At 47.5% G+C, this 16314-nt stretch overlaps 6 protein-coding genes across 6 annotated transcripts; 4 read left to right on the top strand and 2 right to left on the bottom strand.

The window, feature by feature from the left end:
- Positions 1–3: 3 nt before the first annotated feature.
- N7447_007806 (uncharacterized protein) lies at positions 4–1507 on the top strand (the record flags this gene model as incomplete). The annotated part of the gene is made up of 4 exons (XM_057232068.1): positions 4–10; positions 54–170; positions 218–790; positions 858–1507. The coding sequence occupies 4 exons, from the start codon at positions 4–6 to the stop codon at positions 1505–1507; spliced, it is 1347 nt and encodes a 448-aa protein (XP_057083833.1).
- Positions 1508–2008: 501 nt separating this feature from the next.
- On the top strand, positions 2009–4152 carry N7447_007805 (Zn(II)2Cys6 transcription factor; the record flags this gene model as incomplete). Its single annotated transcript, XM_057232067.1, has 4 exons — positions 2009–2193; positions 2248–2417; positions 2476–3272; positions 3325–4152. 4 exons carry the CDS (start codon positions 2009–2011, stop codon positions 4150–4152), a joined length of 1980 nt encoding a protein of 659 aa, XP_057083832.1.
- Positions 4153–4219: 67 nt separating this feature from the next.
- On the bottom strand, positions 4220–5633 carry N7447_007804 (agmatinase; the record flags this gene model as incomplete). The annotated part of the gene is made up of 6 exons (XM_057232066.1): positions 4220–4482; positions 4539–4686; positions 4747–5121; positions 5180–5347; positions 5411–5496; positions 5546–5633. The coding sequence occupies 6 exons, from the start codon at positions 5631–5633 to the stop codon at positions 4220–4222; spliced, it is 1128 nt and encodes a 375-aa protein (XP_057083831.1).
- A 620-nt stretch (positions 5634–6253) lies between these two features.
- On the top strand, positions 6254–8347 carry N7447_007803 (ankyrin repeat domain-containing protein; the record flags this gene model as incomplete). Its single annotated transcript, XM_057232065.1, has 1 exon — positions 6254–8347. One exon carries the CDS (start codon positions 6254–6256, stop codon positions 8345–8347), a length of 2094 nt encoding a protein of 697 aa, XP_057083830.1.
- A 233-nt stretch (positions 8348–8580) lies between these two features.
- On the bottom strand, positions 8581–12135 carry N7447_007802 (DUF3433 domain-containing protein; the record flags this gene model as incomplete). Its single annotated transcript, XM_057232064.1, has 1 exon — positions 8581–12135. One exon carries the CDS (start codon positions 12133–12135, stop codon positions 8581–8583), a length of 3555 nt encoding a protein of 1184 aa, XP_057083829.1.
- Positions 12136–14006: 1871 nt separating this feature from the next.
- N7447_007801 (putative MFS transporter) lies at positions 14007–16069 on the top strand (the record flags this gene model as incomplete). Its single annotated transcript, XM_057232063.1, has 7 exons — positions 14007–14430; positions 14502–14719; positions 14768–14941; positions 15001–15107; positions 15175–15473; positions 15670–15798; positions 15855–16069. The coding sequence occupies 7 exons, from the start codon at positions 14007–14009 to the stop codon at positions 16067–16069; spliced, it is 1566 nt and encodes a 521-aa protein (XP_057083828.1).
- Positions 16070–16314: the final 245 nt, after the last annotated feature.

Genomic DNA, 16314 nt, shown 5'->3' with positions numbered 1-16314 from the left:
AATATGAATCGTATACATTTTGATTACATAGTAATTCATATCTACTGCCATAGCACAGTTCGAAATTAAAGAAGATGTTGGTGATATCGAGTCTTCCATCCACGATTCAGCTAAAGATGACATTGGGACTGGTGTCACGCCTGTACTGGTAAAGAGCTTTAACCTTTTGAGTGATTATGCGACTGGAGCCACCACCGAAAATGCTTAGGCCCACTAGTTTACGGAATTTCGTCAAAGCTTGAGGCTAACATCTACGATAGCGCCACTGTCTCCTTTTTCTACTGCTTCATTGCCGCATCACTTGCCGAGCTTGCCTCTGCTATTCTAGCATCTGGTGGAGTCTACCACTGGGCTACTATCACCGCTGGCTCTCGTTATGGAAGATTGTGCGGCTGGTTCGCAGGCTGGCTGAATGGCCTTGCGTGCACATTCGCCGTAGCAGGGAACTGTTCTATGACTGGAAGCATGATTTTCTATTCCTACACACTCTATCACCGAGATGTCAGACCACAGCGCTGGCATGTTTTTGTTTGCTATCTGATTATCTCCTGGCTGTGCTGTCTTACGGTGATGTTCTGCCAACGGGCTCTCCCGCTCATCAGCAGAATCGGATCGTTTTTGATTGTTGCTGGTTTTGGTATTACAGTCTTGGTCTGCGCTATTATTCCAAGCAGGAATGGGACTGGATATGCATCAAATGAGTTTGTTTGGAAAGACTGGAGTAATGTCACTGGTTACTCGGATGAATTCACATTCCTTGAAGGCATGCTGAACGGAGCATTTGCAATCGGTGCCATTGACTGAGTCACGCATATTGCAGAAGAGATTCCTGAGTACTTCATGTCGTTCCCTCACAGACCGTTTATTTGCTGATACTACAACTAGTGCAAGACGGAATATCCCAAAGGCACTTGCCTGCCAAGTGACCATTGGCTTCGCAACCGGCTTTTGCTATTTGATCTCTATGTTCTATGCTGTCACTGATATACCTCTTATTGTGAACGCCATTTCGATTTCCCCTCTGGGTGATATCTATTTACAAGCAACCGGCCCCCGAGCAGGTGCCGTTGGACTTCTTACGCTCACGATCGCACCCATTTTCTGTGCAACGATTAGATGTTATATTACCGCAGGAAGGACGTTCTATGTCCTAGGTCGTGACGACGCAACACCGTTTTCGAAACACATTGGGGCCATCAGTCCGAAATGGCATAGCCCACTGTATGCAACTTTGGCATGCGGCATGTTTCTGACATGTATTGGGGCAATTTATGTGGGATCGTATACTGCGTTCGAGGCTTTTATTGGCTCGTTTGTGCTACTCACAACGCTTTCTTACTTCCTCGCTATATTCCCACATTTGATAACAGGTCGCAAGAACATCCGCCCTGGTCCATTTTGGATGGGGAAAGTTGGCTCTATTGTCAATACTGTGGCATGCATGTACATCGCCGCCTCGTTTGTGATTTACTGCTTCCCTTATGCCCTACGTCTCCGGAAGAAATGAACTATACTAGTGTGATCACATGTGGATTGACGTTGCTAGTGGCGCTGTGGTGGGTACACGAAAGAGGGAACTATACGGGACCACAGGTGGACTTGCACTTGTAGTGAGATAGATTGGAACATTCACTGGTTTTTTTGCCACTGGTCTTACTGTGAATAATATCTTGAAGCAATATTAACAAACTAATAGTAGGGTCCTGTTTACCCTTTCGCTGGCTCCTTCCCCTTTCAAATGCCAAGCCAGACCCACTTATCGAGATAAGATAGGGCATATCGATAAGCCATAGATAAGAACTATTGGGCTGTCATAGAATCAAACCCTATAGAACCCCGCATTGGAGGGGAGAACATTGACATCTCAACGGGATGGGCAAATTCCCCCGGCTATCACTTGTATCTATTTCTTCCAACTGGCCCACGTATCTGAGGCTAGCTCCACTATTGTCACTGTTAAGCTTGACATAGAGCTCTTGACCACTTGCCTTGGCGTTACTCCAAATGCATGCTGTGTCATAACGCTGGTCTGCTTGATACTCCCCCTCACGACCACCAACGGCGACTGACCAACATTGCTCAGATTGAGAACCAGCTCCATATCAACGATATCATGCGTGGGCCCGTGAAACCTCCTAAAAAACAAACCAAGCGTCTTCGCCAGGCAAAGCAGAAGTCGGTGACATTTACAGGGTAATATCAAAGTATATCTAATCATTTATATACCGTTGAAGCTGACAAAAATAGGTGCTGGACCTGTAGGTCTCGGAAGGTCAAATGCGATGAGCGTCAACAAAATGGATGTGGAGTCTGCCAGAAATCCGGCCTGGAATGCGCCGGCTACGGTGTGAATCTGTGCTGGATGACAGATAAGAAGCGGGATCTTCATGGTTTGCGACGCAGACAGATCCGACTAGGTGAGTCTAGGCTCTCTTTCAAAGGAATGACACATTGGCTGATGACATTCTTAATCAGAACAATCCACCACTCCAAGCATCTCGGAGGACGAGATCAACCGAATCATATCCTCCCTCGACTCAATTTCAACACCATCGCGTACCGTCACTATAGGGCCCTTTGCAATATTCTCCAAATGGGAACATGGCGACAATGAATTTGCAGAACCCCACGCTTCATTAGGAAATAGTCATCAGACCCAGGACTGGAGCTCTGAGATCATTCCTAGTGAGTTGGACCCCGAGCTGTCCAGTGAACTGTTTAAAACAATTCCGGATGATACTGTCATTCCAGATACAGATATACATGAAATAGATTTCTCCCCAAACTGGGGGTCATTGTTAGCCCATGTACCAAATTCGCCAAGGTTATCATACTCGAGAAAAAAGTCGCCTAAAATGCATCCATCACCACACATCGAGCTATCAGCGCCTCTATTCAAAGATTCCAACACGTCCATGCTTATGTATCACTACAAAAATCATGTCGCCGAGCTCCTACAGCCAGTCTTCCACCCGAGGAACCCTTGGCGAACAACATATCTCCCATTCGCTCTCGAGGGATGCCATGATTTATGTCTTGTTCAAAATACAGGGTCCACGTCGGGTGTCTCAATCTCACTATTTCACAGTATATTATCATCGGCAGCATTCCACCTCCGGAATGTCATGGGCGGCTCGAGAGAATATCACAATCTTGGTCTCCAGCATCGAGCCAAAGCTTTACGGGCACTCAAGTTTGCACTCGTAGCACCCAAAGACTCCCGGCAATATACTATGTACCTGACGGCAATGCTCTCCTTAGTCACGATCGATGTAGGTGGCTTTCGCTCCATGTTATAAAATGTTATTGAATCTAACAAATCAGACCATGACGGGCGAAGATTCAGATTTCCCAATCCATCTCAAGGGTTGTCGCCAGCTGCAAAGACCAAATGTCTCCGAGGTGGTCGATGACTCCAGCCGGCAGATCAGCAGTATTTGCCATTTTCTAAGTCTCCTGGCTCGAACGACAGCACATGAGCTAGAACCTAGACCCTTGACAACAGAAGGTCCATTCTTTGAGGAGCCTTACTTTTATGATGATGATACCAACATCCAATACATGTATGGGATTACCCCATATCTGGGAAATCTGCTACAAAGGACCTGTCAGCTAGCCGAATATCTAGCCTTCTACCAGGATGTTGAAATGCCAACACTTCTGCTAGAGGCATGTTCATCATTGCACCACGAAATCTTTTCATGGCATATAGATTTCGAGTCTTTCGATCTCATTGCGTTAGAGGACCCGACGATGCTAGAGGTAATACGTTACCAAGCCCTAGCATTTCATAGCGCGATCGTGATTTTCTATTATCAAGCAATCGAGAACTCCAATCCGGTGGATCTCCAGCAGCGAGTAGGAGCCATCTGGACGAACCTTTCGCTTGCCGAAGATCTCAAAGACGCATACTCATACGGCGAAAAGCGCGCAGCTCCCATGTCCTGGCCTGCATTCATTGCTGCATGTGAGGCAACCGATCGACGGCCTTGGGTTGAATGGTGGGAGCGAGTGCAGGGGTACTCAATGGGCAATTTCAAGAGGCAATGGAAAGTTATACAGGAAATCTGGAGCATCATGAATTTAGACGAGAATGTAGTTAACTGGAGGGATGCTCTTAAACAATCCGGCAAATTGGTTTTGCCGATTTGAAAGTCTCATATAGCATGATTCATACATAGCTGAAAACTCAAAGTTTGGAACATCCGTCAGGCTTTGCTCACAACTCATCCTTTGAAGCTGGGGCCTTCGACTTAGGACCTGTCTTCAATTTCGCCATAGATGCGAGAATATCAACGATCAAATCCGCAGCAGCGATAGAAGTAGTCTCTGCAACGGTGTCGTAAGGAGGGCTAACTTCTACCACATCGGCACCAACAAGATTCACACCCTCGAGGCCTTTAATAAACCGCTTCAACTCGCGAGTGGTCCAGCCACCCGATTCGGGGGTTCCAGTTGCAGGGGCGATGCTAGGATCGAGAACTGAGTGAAAAAATTAGTCTCTTATGTGTCTTGGACAGGGCAAAGGCCAATCTTACCGTCGATATCGATAGAAAGATAAGTCGGAGTATCTCCGACAACGCTCCGGACCTTATCAATGATCCCGGACATGCCAATATCGTCGATCTCGTGGGCCTCAATAATCGTAAATCCAACATTCTGGTCGATCTCGTAATCTTTAGGACTCTGTTGGTAATATTTGATTAGTACGAATTCCAGACAAGAGGATTGCCAGACACCACTTACGAAAAGCTTGGTTCTCAGTCCTCCATGCACACTCGTCCCCTTGGCAATACATCCCTCCCGACTCGCATGCCAGAAGAATGTTCCATGCGTAATAGCCGACTGGTTCGATGCAATTCCAGTGTAACCCTCATAAGGATCCCAAGTATCGAGGTGCGAGTCCAAGTGAATAACAGAGATCGGTCCATAGACGTGTTTCAACGAACGCAAGATAGGCAAGACAATCGAGTGGTCTCCACCCAGACTTACAATACGCGGGTGCTCCCATGAGTTGCCCTCGGATGTGGGGTGGTAGAGAACCTGCCTGTAACCCTGTTCCATTTGTTTGAAAGCGTGTGCGGCATCGAATGGGGTGATAGGGATATCTCCACAATCGATCTGGTCATGGATTAGTGACCTCAATAATTGCACTTAGATGTAGATGCACTGCACTCACAATTTCAAGTCCCTCATCATATGGGTCAACCTCCCACACGGTGTTATAGCTGCGTCCCTTCTTTTCACGCGCCGATCCTGCGCGGATGCCTCGAGGGCCGAATCTTGCGCCGGGGCGGTATGAGGTTGAGGTGTCGTAGGGGAAGCCGAGAATGGCGATGTCGAGGGGCTTTTGCACGAGTCAGGTCTTGATGAAATTATTGGGTAGATAGAAGCAGCTTTGGTAACATACCTTATTATGAGATGCTGCAAGACATCTTTGCCATTCCAAGTGGGCGAATGTGACCGGTTGAGAAAATGGAAGATCGACGTCGAGATCTATTGTCTGTTTAGTATGTTGACTTAGGGATTGTCTTACGTGACTAACCTTCTATCGGATGACTATATTCTGGACCAACATTCAGAGCAACAGCACCCTGCAAGAGAAGAGATAGTGTGGAAGTTGTGAAGCGCATTTTGAAGATTGTTTCGACAAGTTGTGCATCGGCGGAACTGGGGTAGCCATTGCTCTTTATAGCTTTAGATCTACAGTGCCAGCTGGGTACTATCTTATTACGAGATAAAATAACTGCACGAGTACTAGAAATTTGATCGATGAGAAATGTCTCGCAGACTCTTTCCACAACTATCATGCGGGGACTCTTGCTTGACGCTAAGATAATGACCCCAACGCCGTTATCGGTGCAAACCGCGATGGGATGATTAGCCTTGCCGCCTTTATTAACAGATCGAATATTTGGTTAATTGTTTTTATATGACGATAATAAACGCAGGACGTGGAGTCACGTGTGTCTCGAAGCACTTGGGCAGCCCTCGGGCGCCCGGGGGGGGGACTTGGGGCTTATGTAAGGCCAATGACAGCGGATCCACGGGTGGATGGTCAACTTGTGTTGTAGACTCGATGTCAACATTGACATACTTGACATCTACATTCATATCACCTTCAACTTAGCTGAAAACCCAAGAAGATAAAGCTGAATGAGACGCGGGATCATTTCTTCTGCAACGTACAAGCCTTGCCAGGCCCCGAGTCCTAGTCCAACATCTACACAGAACAGGGTCATACTTCACGAAGATGAGCTTCCTCGATCTGCCCAACGAGGTAATTTTACTCGTGATCTCCTACCTTGAATACGGGAGTGATATTAATGCCCTATGCTGTACCACCCGGTGGCTGCATGGACTACTGAACCCCATTCTGTACAAACATAGCGTCACCCGGCTAAACGGGGGATACACGCTCGAATGGGCCGCCATTAACGGGTCAGCTTCAACCACCCGACTCATACTGGAAGCAGGTGCCCCGCCAGACGCCTGCGAGTTCGAGCACTGGCGGCCCTTTGCCTTGGCCGCCCTTCACGGGCACATTGAGATAATAGAATTGCTATATGAAAAGGGCATCAATCCATTAGCTACCGTTGACGACTGGAGAAACCCTCTTGGTTATCAAATAGACCCCGAAGACAGGCCAGAGGGACACCCGCTCTCTATGGCGGCATCGTACGGCCATATATCCGTCGTCAATCTACTACTTGAATACGGCGTACGTCCTGATCTCCACACAGACAACTACGAGAAGCGTACCGCTCTCCATTTCGCAGCCGAGCACGGCCATCTAGATATTGTCCGCGTATTAGCTGACGTGGGGAGTCCGATCGATCCGCAAGACCAGAACGGCGAAACCCCTCTTGCGTTTGCGGCGCAAGCAGACCACCTTGATGTCGTGGAGTTCCTGCTCTCCCGTGGAGCAGACCCTAACATTACCACTAGATACTCTGGAACCTCGCTCTGCAGGGCATCCTTTTCCGGTAACATCAATATTGTGCGATGTCTACTCGAGCACGGGGCAACCCCTAACCCATCCTATCCAGACGGCCAAAAGCCCCTCCTTCAACTATCTCGTGCAGCACTGGGAGGATACGACGACATCCTGGACCTCCTACTGGATCGATTTGACTACGTCAAGTCTTCCACAGAGCCCTACCAACAGGCCGTTCTCCTCTGCGTCGCTGCAATAACCGGCCGCACCACCCTCCTCACCGACCTTTTAACAAAACACAACTACGACCCCGACCTCCGCGTCACCGACGACCGTATCTTCTACCCCTACACAGCCTATTTAACCCCTCCGACAACGGCCCTCACCTGGGCCGCAGAGTTCAACCAACCCGCCGTAATCGACATACTCCTCTCTCGGGGCGCAAGCATCACACTACCAACTGACAGACCTCCAGCTCTCATCCGCGCACTCCAAAGAGGCCACAAAGAAGCCACTGAAACCCTGCTCGCCCACGGCGCCAACCCAAACGAACTCCCGGGGAAAGGCCTCTCCATCGTTGTCAACGACCCACCCCTATTCTCCCTTCTCCTCTCCCACAATACCGACCCAACCAAGCGCCCCTTCTACAACTCAAGGCTCATTACCGACATCCTTTGGTCGGGCAATGCCGAGACGCTCCGCATCCTCCTCGACCATGCCGAGGGTCTAGAGCTAGTCGTCGACCCGCTACCGACAGGAAACGAAGTTGCACCAGCCTGGATATCGCTATTCCATGTCGCACTCTTGGGTGGCCAGGAGGTCTTCCGCCTCCTCCTTGATCGGGGCTTACTGACACCACCGACCGAACCCGACGATCGCACCGCGACGCGATACCTCGATTTCGCGATCTGTAGAGGCGGGAGTTCGTTTACGAGTCTGCTTCTGGATATGGGATTCGATCTCCACGCAGGTGATAATGCGGGGTGCCTAATTAATCGGGCCGCGAGAGCCGAGAAAGATCCTGAGGGAGTGCTTGATTTCCTCTTGCAGAATGGGTGTAGTATCGATGATACTAATTGGGAGGGTCGCACTGCTTTGTTCCTGGCTGCGTATGGAAAGGATGAGAACGTTATGCGACGGCTCTTGGACAGAGGGGCGGATCCGCTGTTTGACTTTTTGGGCGTGAATGTGCTGTCGGTTGCGGTTAAAGAGAATGATGCGGGTGCTGTTAAGGTGCTTCTGGAGGTATTTGATGAGAGGGGCTTGGATTTGGGTGAAATAGAGGTAGCATTGAAACTGGCAGAGCAGAACGTGGAGCATCATCGGGATATTGTTAATCTCTTGCATCGGTTTTATTGGCGCAGGCGCTATCCGGTGAGTACTTCTGATGATTCCTCCTTTGTCTCCTAATATCCTTTACCTTATTTGAGTCTGTTTGTGCTGGTTGCCAGTGTATCTCCAGCAGCCTAGTTCGCTACTGAGTATCAGACTTTGGCCCTGCATCCGAAGTAATATAGACATTTGTGTGTATAGGAATTCTCAATTCATTAAGGTTAAAGATAAGTGACACATACGTTGGATAATATATGTCATACTTCCATGGAGATGTCAATCAGTCTATGTATTTGAACGTACCTCACACTTTAGAACATGTTCCATCCGCTTGATTCGTCTTCCGAGTCAAGATATATCGTGAACTTGCCGTGGCCTCCCATTTCCTCACATACACCCAACGACCCAGGGCTAATTTCCCCATACCTCCAGCCTAAATAAGCACAACAATTGCCAAAAAAGGTGGATTGGAGGGGTTTGGTGTTTGGCAACGTCATCTCCAACACACGTCGATCTATAAGCTTTGAATCTGCCAACAGACTCGCAACAGCTGCGATACTGCATGGATTCTTCGGCAGAACATGATCCGTATTCATCATTACGGAGCCCAGTATACCCAATACAAGCATAGCTGCAAGGATTCCTTCTAGGATCCGTGTTGAAGTGGCATCCTGAACTAATCGCAGTCGATTTGGCATCGTGATATTCCCGACCAGGTTTGCTCGAGATGCTGTTTCATTCGATGTGCCACGAGAGTAAGAGTTGAATTGCTGAGCGGTGATGAGCCGTATCTGGCGCTTGATTGCTCTGATAACCTTTTCGCTCTTCCCTGGAGCTCCAAGGTCTTCGGTTGGAATGCCGTACTTTCCAACAGTTAAGAAATGGAAGAAAGCGTCTGTCATGGGGTATGATTCACGATCACCTAGGACCCACCACTCAGATATCGGCACGTAGACATCTGGAACGAATTTTGCGGTCGACTCGTCGGGTACTGGGGGGTGGTCTTTGGCAATTTCTAGTCCTGGCAACTTTAAGCGTACTGAAGTGTCGACTGTTTCTGCGTATTGCATACACGTGAGAGCCATGATACTCTTTACAGAGGTGTTGCTTAACTGTCCCCAGATGTACGAGTTTGTCCAGAGAATGGGCGAAGGAAGCATGGGATCTTCCTTAGAACATGGGTACTGTACCGAGTATCCGAAGTGTTGGGATTCAAGTGGCTTCTCGCTGAACAATTCCTGCGTGAAATTCATTTTCGGGGTGTTATATGAGCAAGACAGACGAGGCAAATTAACGGTCAGACTAAATTTGTCGGTTGAACCATCTTCCAAGGTAATGTTTGGATTCAGCTCTGCGCTCGTTCGGAGCCGACAGGAAGGAGCAGCTCTCAGTGCAGACACTCGGAGGTCTACGTAGGAGCTTTCCATTGCCCAACTTGCACCCGATATAGCGTGTGGTAATATTTCTGGGAGCGCGAGGCCGTCCCATGTCCAACTTGGAAATGTGAGGTTGTCTTGAAGAATGTATTTAGCAGTCACAATTCCCGTGACCTCAGCATATTCGTCTATGTTGAAAGCAGCTGGGGCAATGGCTTTAGGGTTTGGAAAGCTGCCGTTCTGTGTAAAATTTGAGCCGATATGTCGAGGGATATCAGTGGCTGAGTATAAACCGCTGGTGACGATGGTCAGAAAGAAGGCAGCCCCAGTCGCTAATGTGGTTGCTAGCACCGAAAAATGCCTCGATTGAATTGCAAGGACAATGTTATGCAGTCCGAGGGTGTCCATGAAGCTCAGTTCCAAAGAGTGTTTGATCATGGCACCGGTAGATTGTTTCAGGCGAGCGTATGGTGCAAGACACCGTGTATTGAAATCCATGGTTGAGTAGAACATACTTATTAACACCATAATTAACGCGGGGATAATTGTCCACAGATAGTGCACGTATTCATTGAAGGCAATATCTCCTATGCCGTTCCCTGCCTGAGAGAGGTGCAGGACAGTCTCCAAGGCGGCAATGATCATGGCAATTACGACAAAGCCAGAAGCCCGAGAGGCGAGACTCGGGAATGGCTTCCATGCGACGTATTCAGTTGTAGGCTTGAAGTCTAGCTCATTGGAATCCTCGCTTGTGTCTAGAATTGCAGTGCCTCGAGGTGCGCTTTGCAAATAGTAGCGTCGACCAACTAGGCGAGTATGAATATCCTCCATGCTTGCTACCCCAGTGCCGCGAAGAGACTGCTGGAGAGCTTTGCTATTAGCTAGGATTGCTACAATGGAAGCGATGTAGCTCGGGTTCCACTGAGCCAATGTCTCACGCGACGCAAGAAAAATCATCCAACCCAGCAGCAGGATTCCCAATGAGAGAGAAGCTTCCATCACTCGAAGGGGTAGTTGCGATACTAGCACTCTATTCTGATGTACCGTTGCCTGACCATATGATGTCGTTTTCTCTTGTTGAGAACCCAGATGCAGAAGCTGCGCGGCCATTGCGCGATAATATGACACAGTTACATTCTTAAGCACATCAACCTTAAAGAGAGGTTCAAGCTTGGGGGTTGCTCCTGTCAGCCACATGCCAAGTGCCACTTGTGATTGAGCAGGATATTCTGACGTTTGTGATTCAGCAGACTGTATTACCGCGATCGTCCGGTGCGTTTCAATGGCCCTGAAGCCATTAGTGTTGCGAAATCCACTAATAACCGGGTAAATCAGGTCACCCGCTGTTAGACCCGGCAATGTCGCATTTTGAAAGCCAAGAGTTTCGAACCGAGCATTCGAGGATAATTCAGATGCCTTAACTTGCGCCTTAAGGGTCATAGAAAGAAGTGAAGGTTTGCATATCAGTGCAACAGAGCGCGTCAATGTTCTATTGGACGGCATAGAATCATCAGTTTTATTCTGAACGATCATGGCTTCTTGGATGGTGGCCATGACGCGCTTGCCCCCAGGACCATCTATATTGTCGCACTGTCCTACTTGCAATTCCGCTCCAAATGGAACATCATCGGTCATAAACTGAAGTGTTACGTTCGAGATATTGCATGATGGGGTGGTTAGGTCGGCGAGACATGTTATATAGCCTGTAGTAACTGCCGGCCAATGATTAACCGTCACATCAGCAAGCTCACAGTCCAGGTCTGACATTAAGCCTTGAATTGGTACGGTGATATTTGCATCAGACGGAAGAGCCAATGCTGAGAATTCTTGAAATGCAAAATTTGCAGTTGAGCCTTCGGGAAAGGGGAGGTCTTGGAAAAGCACGCCGTTGAGAATGTCGTATGCCTGCAATCCGAAGTCCTGAAGTGTAGAGTTTTTGATGTTGAAGTTACTGTGGATCTGAATGGGAAAGTTGGCCCTTTGAACTTGGACTTGTTGGAGTGAAAATAGACCAGTAGAGAAGACGACGAGCAGGCGGAGAAGTATTGACAAGCTTACGCCAGCAGCGACGGTAAAATGCTTATTCTTCAAGGCTGTCCATATAGACACAGGTTGCATCTCGGATATGTAATCTAAGAGCACACTCTTCTCTGCCTCTTGGGGTTCATGTAGCATAGAGTACCACGGTGCACTCTGCTTCGCTTGGAACTCGACGCGTGACCAAAATAAGGCGACGATGGTGAGGATTGCAGTAGGTCCGTAGGTCCAAAAGTAGTGGCGACTTTCAACCGAAGACGCGATGCCATTGTGAGCTTGAGAGATTTGGTTGAGTGTCTCCAGAGCCCCTATGAATATGCAGAAGACGATCGCGAAAACAACCAACACTCTCCTTCGGAGATAACATGGCCGCCATCCCGGTGTTTGATCTTGGGTGTGATATTCCTGCGACGATGAAATCTTCTCTGACCCAGTATTTGTCTTCGAGGTCATTTTGATGGCCGATTGCTTTATAGGGATGATCTTTCCGCCAAGAGGGATGGGAATTGAACCCCAAGGAACGAAACCCTCTTCAAAATTATTTCATCGGATTCTTCTCCCATATGTACGTGTGGAAGGGTCAGGTAATAGACGGGGTCTTTTTTTTCCGCCCCATACTTTTCTAGCCGCCGAGGTTGTCAGCACCCATCCTGGCGGTTAAAGGGAACCTTGATTCAATAGCTGTTCAGTTCTCAGGGAGGTTAGATTGACTAATTTCTGACCAGTCAGAGGTATTTCCTTTCAAGACGAAGCACTCATTGCTGCTTCTGAGCAAGTGGGTATATCTGCGATCAACGGTGGGGATTCCCTAAACAGGGCGGGGACGTTTCAGGATCCCTGCAGGGCGCTAAAATCAAGATGTACCTACAATGGACCAAGAACAGTAGTTCGGGGACTTTGAACTCAAAGACAATCCATAGCCTCTAGATTGCCCATCCGTCTGGATGCTATCTACTGTGAGATGTGACATGCCTATGCCTCCCGACAAATGACGTGGGATGGTGGCTAATGAGGAGCATTGTGAGACATTACTTGTCAACGGTAGTAGATGCACGAGGATACACGAGGTAGTGACACATAGAGGTGCGCTATGTACCTGTGAGATGTGATGAGCGTGGGTGAAATAGGCGTAGTAGTGATGTCAATGAGAGCATGCATGGTGAATGAGGTTGTATCACCGACGAGTTTCTGACCTTATGCTCTTGCATACTGATAAGCTGAAATACCATACTGACAATGCATGAGTGACTTGAATAGGAGGAATAAAACCAAGTCGGATATGCAGTATCAAGGGAGAAAAACACCATGGACGACTTGGACACGAGGTGCTAGGGCCATTTCCGAATGTGGAAGCTCTCTGCCTCAGGCTTCCACTTCACGAGCATGATATATTATTTGAAGGCCTAGCTTTTGAACATGTTTGGCTGCCATCCAACTGTGCGGTTGTATATCGATATCACACTCTTGGGGGCAAACAGAGCAAAATAATACACACATAAATATAGCGTGTTGAAGGAAGAGCTCATTTAGGCTTGCCTTACACTGGTCAGTACCAATTGCCCTATGCTATAATACTGATAAATGCGGACCAAAATTCCTTGTTTCAAGTGAATCCAATTAACCATGACCAACCGTCTGACCTTTCTAGTCTCGTATGTAGAGCATTGTTGTATCGCGAATGATCATTCGAAACAACTCCACGACTTGCCTTAGGAGATTAGCAGCGAAATTGGCAAGCTCACAAAAATACCGACAAAAATTAGCGGGGACTTTTCATTTCTGAACCATTGTTTCAGGATTCAAGTTTATCAGATGGATATCTTACCCAATGGTGCTATGCTGCTCATGAATCAACGTTTTTATAGAGAACCAATACTAATGATAGTAAATGATCTTACCGATAGGCACTCGATAATTTGCGTTGTTGTCAGCAACTTTATTTCTTCCATAGCCCCCGGTAGCGGACTGGTGTATAATTCTAAATTTTTTGTTTGGGGATGTGGTGTATTTCGACGGAATGATGTGATATTAAGCCATCAAGATGCCATTCCCACTGACCAACAACCCGTATCAACCCTTGTCAATCCTTGTTCACCCTCAACCCCTCACACCACAACAGAAGAATTGTTCAATACTTGGCACGATGATGCGAGCCAGTGCCAAGTGGTCTCTTATCAGTAAAACTATGTTCAAGACAAAATACACCAGGGGGATCAGCGCTGTAGAATGTATAAGAAGAGCCTAGATGGTTCAGATTTATCTTAGGTAGAAAGGAAGGTTCAATAAGTCCCACGATTTGATCGCAGTAGCTTTGGCTTCCCAAGATGGCCACTGTATACACCGCAAAGAAGGGCCCGAATGAGTCCATCTCGGCACTGAGAGGGACAGACACAGAGTCATCTACCAGTCTTGATATAGAGCCCTTAGGTGAACCGGGAGACGAACGTCGGTTTTGGTTCCAGCGAGGTAAAGGCTATAATGCCGACGCAGTAGCGACTCAACCATCCGTCTATGACAATCCGGACACTGCGAAGGAATTTCAACCCCAAGCCGACTGGGAAAATCTTCACCGATTCGACCCATCTGCTCGGTGGACATGGAGCGAGGAATATAAGTTGGTTCGCAAAATTGATCTTCGTATCATGGTGTTTACTTGCATCATGTTCGTGTGCTTGGAGTTAGATAGGTCCAATCTATCACAAGCTCTAACCGACAACATGCTTCCCGAATTGAACATGAACACGAATGGTGAATAAAGAATCAGAGTTTTATTTTCATTTCATGCTATCTCAGAGCTAACCAGTACATTCTATCTTTAGACTACAATCTTGGTAATACGGTGTTTAAGCTCTCATTCCTCTGTTCCGAGCTTCCCTCCCAGCTGCTCAGTAAATGGGTTGGACCTGATCGGTGGATCCCTACCCAAATGGTTCTTTGGTCTGCAGTTGCTATGGCACAGTATGGGTTAAATGGAAAAACAACATTCCTTTTGTGTCGTGCCCTCCTTGGTATTTTGCAAGGCGGATTCATCCCAGATGTAAGTTACTCACGTCATTTTTATTGGTCACCGTTAACAGACTCCAAGGTGATATTGTATCTGTCTTACTTCTACAAACATCATGAATTGTCTTTGCGACTCGGCTTCTTTTGGACGGCCATGCACATTGCAGATATTCTTGCTGGATTCCTAGCTTTCGGATTTTTGCATCTTCGCGGTGTGCAAGGTCAATCGGGATGGCGTTGGCTGTTCTTACTTGAGGTGAGTAGGCAGCTGATGTCATTTTCGAAAAGAAGGCGCATTACTCACATCAAGAGCAGGGCCTTCTGACACTTCTATTTGGTCTATCCGCATATGTTTTGATGCCACCTGGACCATGTCAGACTGCTAATTGGTCTCGGGGTAAATCAGGCTGGTTCACTGAGCGGTACGTTATGTCCCTTTCCTTTGCAAACCTTGCATCCGTTATTGTCCGTTATTGACAGGATCCACAGTGAGGAAATCATCATTGTCAATCGAGTAATTCGTGATGACCCAAGCAAAGGATCCATGCACAATCGAGAACCTATTACACCCAAGTTGCTTTGGAAGAGTCTCAAGGACTATGATCTCTGGCCGATATACATTATTGGACTTACCTTTCAAACACCAGTAACGACCCCCAAGCAATATCTGACTCTTACTCTGAGAGGCCTCGGATTCGACACTTTTGTGACCAATCTCCTGGTCATTCCTAGTGAGGCGCTGTCTATTGTATTCATTCTACTCCTCACATACGTCTCGGAGGTTAGCAGTCAGTTAACCTTGGTGTCTATGGTTGGGCAAATATGGATACTTCCCTTTTTGGTCTATCTATATGTAGTCGACATTAACACCGCAAACAAGTGGTGTGTGTGGGTAGTGATGACACTCCTACTGGCATATCCAAATGGTAATCTCTCCTATTCATATCTATTTCATAATTGATATCATGACTCACAAAATTACAGCGCATGCTATTCAAGTTAACTGGAACTCCCGCAATTCGAACACTGTCCGATCCCGGACAGTCTCGGCCGCCATGTATAACATGTGTGTCCAAGCATCGTCAGTTATCGCTTCCAATATCTATCGCGCTGGTTGGTCATCAAATCCGTTCCGTTTCTAAGATTGTCCGTATTCTAATTTGGCTCAGATGATGCTCCGCGCTACCGAAGAGGCAATCGTACTCTAGTGGGACTTGTTGTCTCGAATATCTTCATATATTTGTTGACAAAGATGTACTATGTCTGGCGCAATCAAAGCCGGGATAAGAAATGGAACGCTATGACGGACAACGAGAAGATGCAATACGTGGCAACCACTAAGGATGAAGGGAATAAGCGACTTGATTTCAGATTTGCCCATTGAGTATCTCGCTTAGAATCAGACCATTGGCAGAATTACATGTGAAGACGAGAGGAGCCGGGATTAGTCCTTTAATGCAGGGAGGTCACTCTGTACAGTTTGGATATCAAAGCAATGAACACAATTTTGACTTTGCTTATGCTGCATAATCCAAAATGATGCTAGGTATAACTGTTGATTCATTTAAGCGAAGTGTCAGATCTAAAACAAGATACTCCCATTTTTGGTGCTATTGGTCGGACCGCACA

This window comes from Penicillium robsamsonii (genome assembly GCF_028829455.1).
Source record: "Penicillium robsamsonii strain IBT 29466 chromosome Unknown utg000004l_segment0_segment0, whole genome shotgun sequence".
NCBI lineage: Eukaryota > Fungi > Ascomycota > Eurotiomycetes > Eurotiales > Aspergillaceae > Penicillium > Penicillium robsamsonii.
Note: the sequence above shows the minus strand (reverse complement) of the source record. Positions and strands in the feature narration are given on the sequence as shown.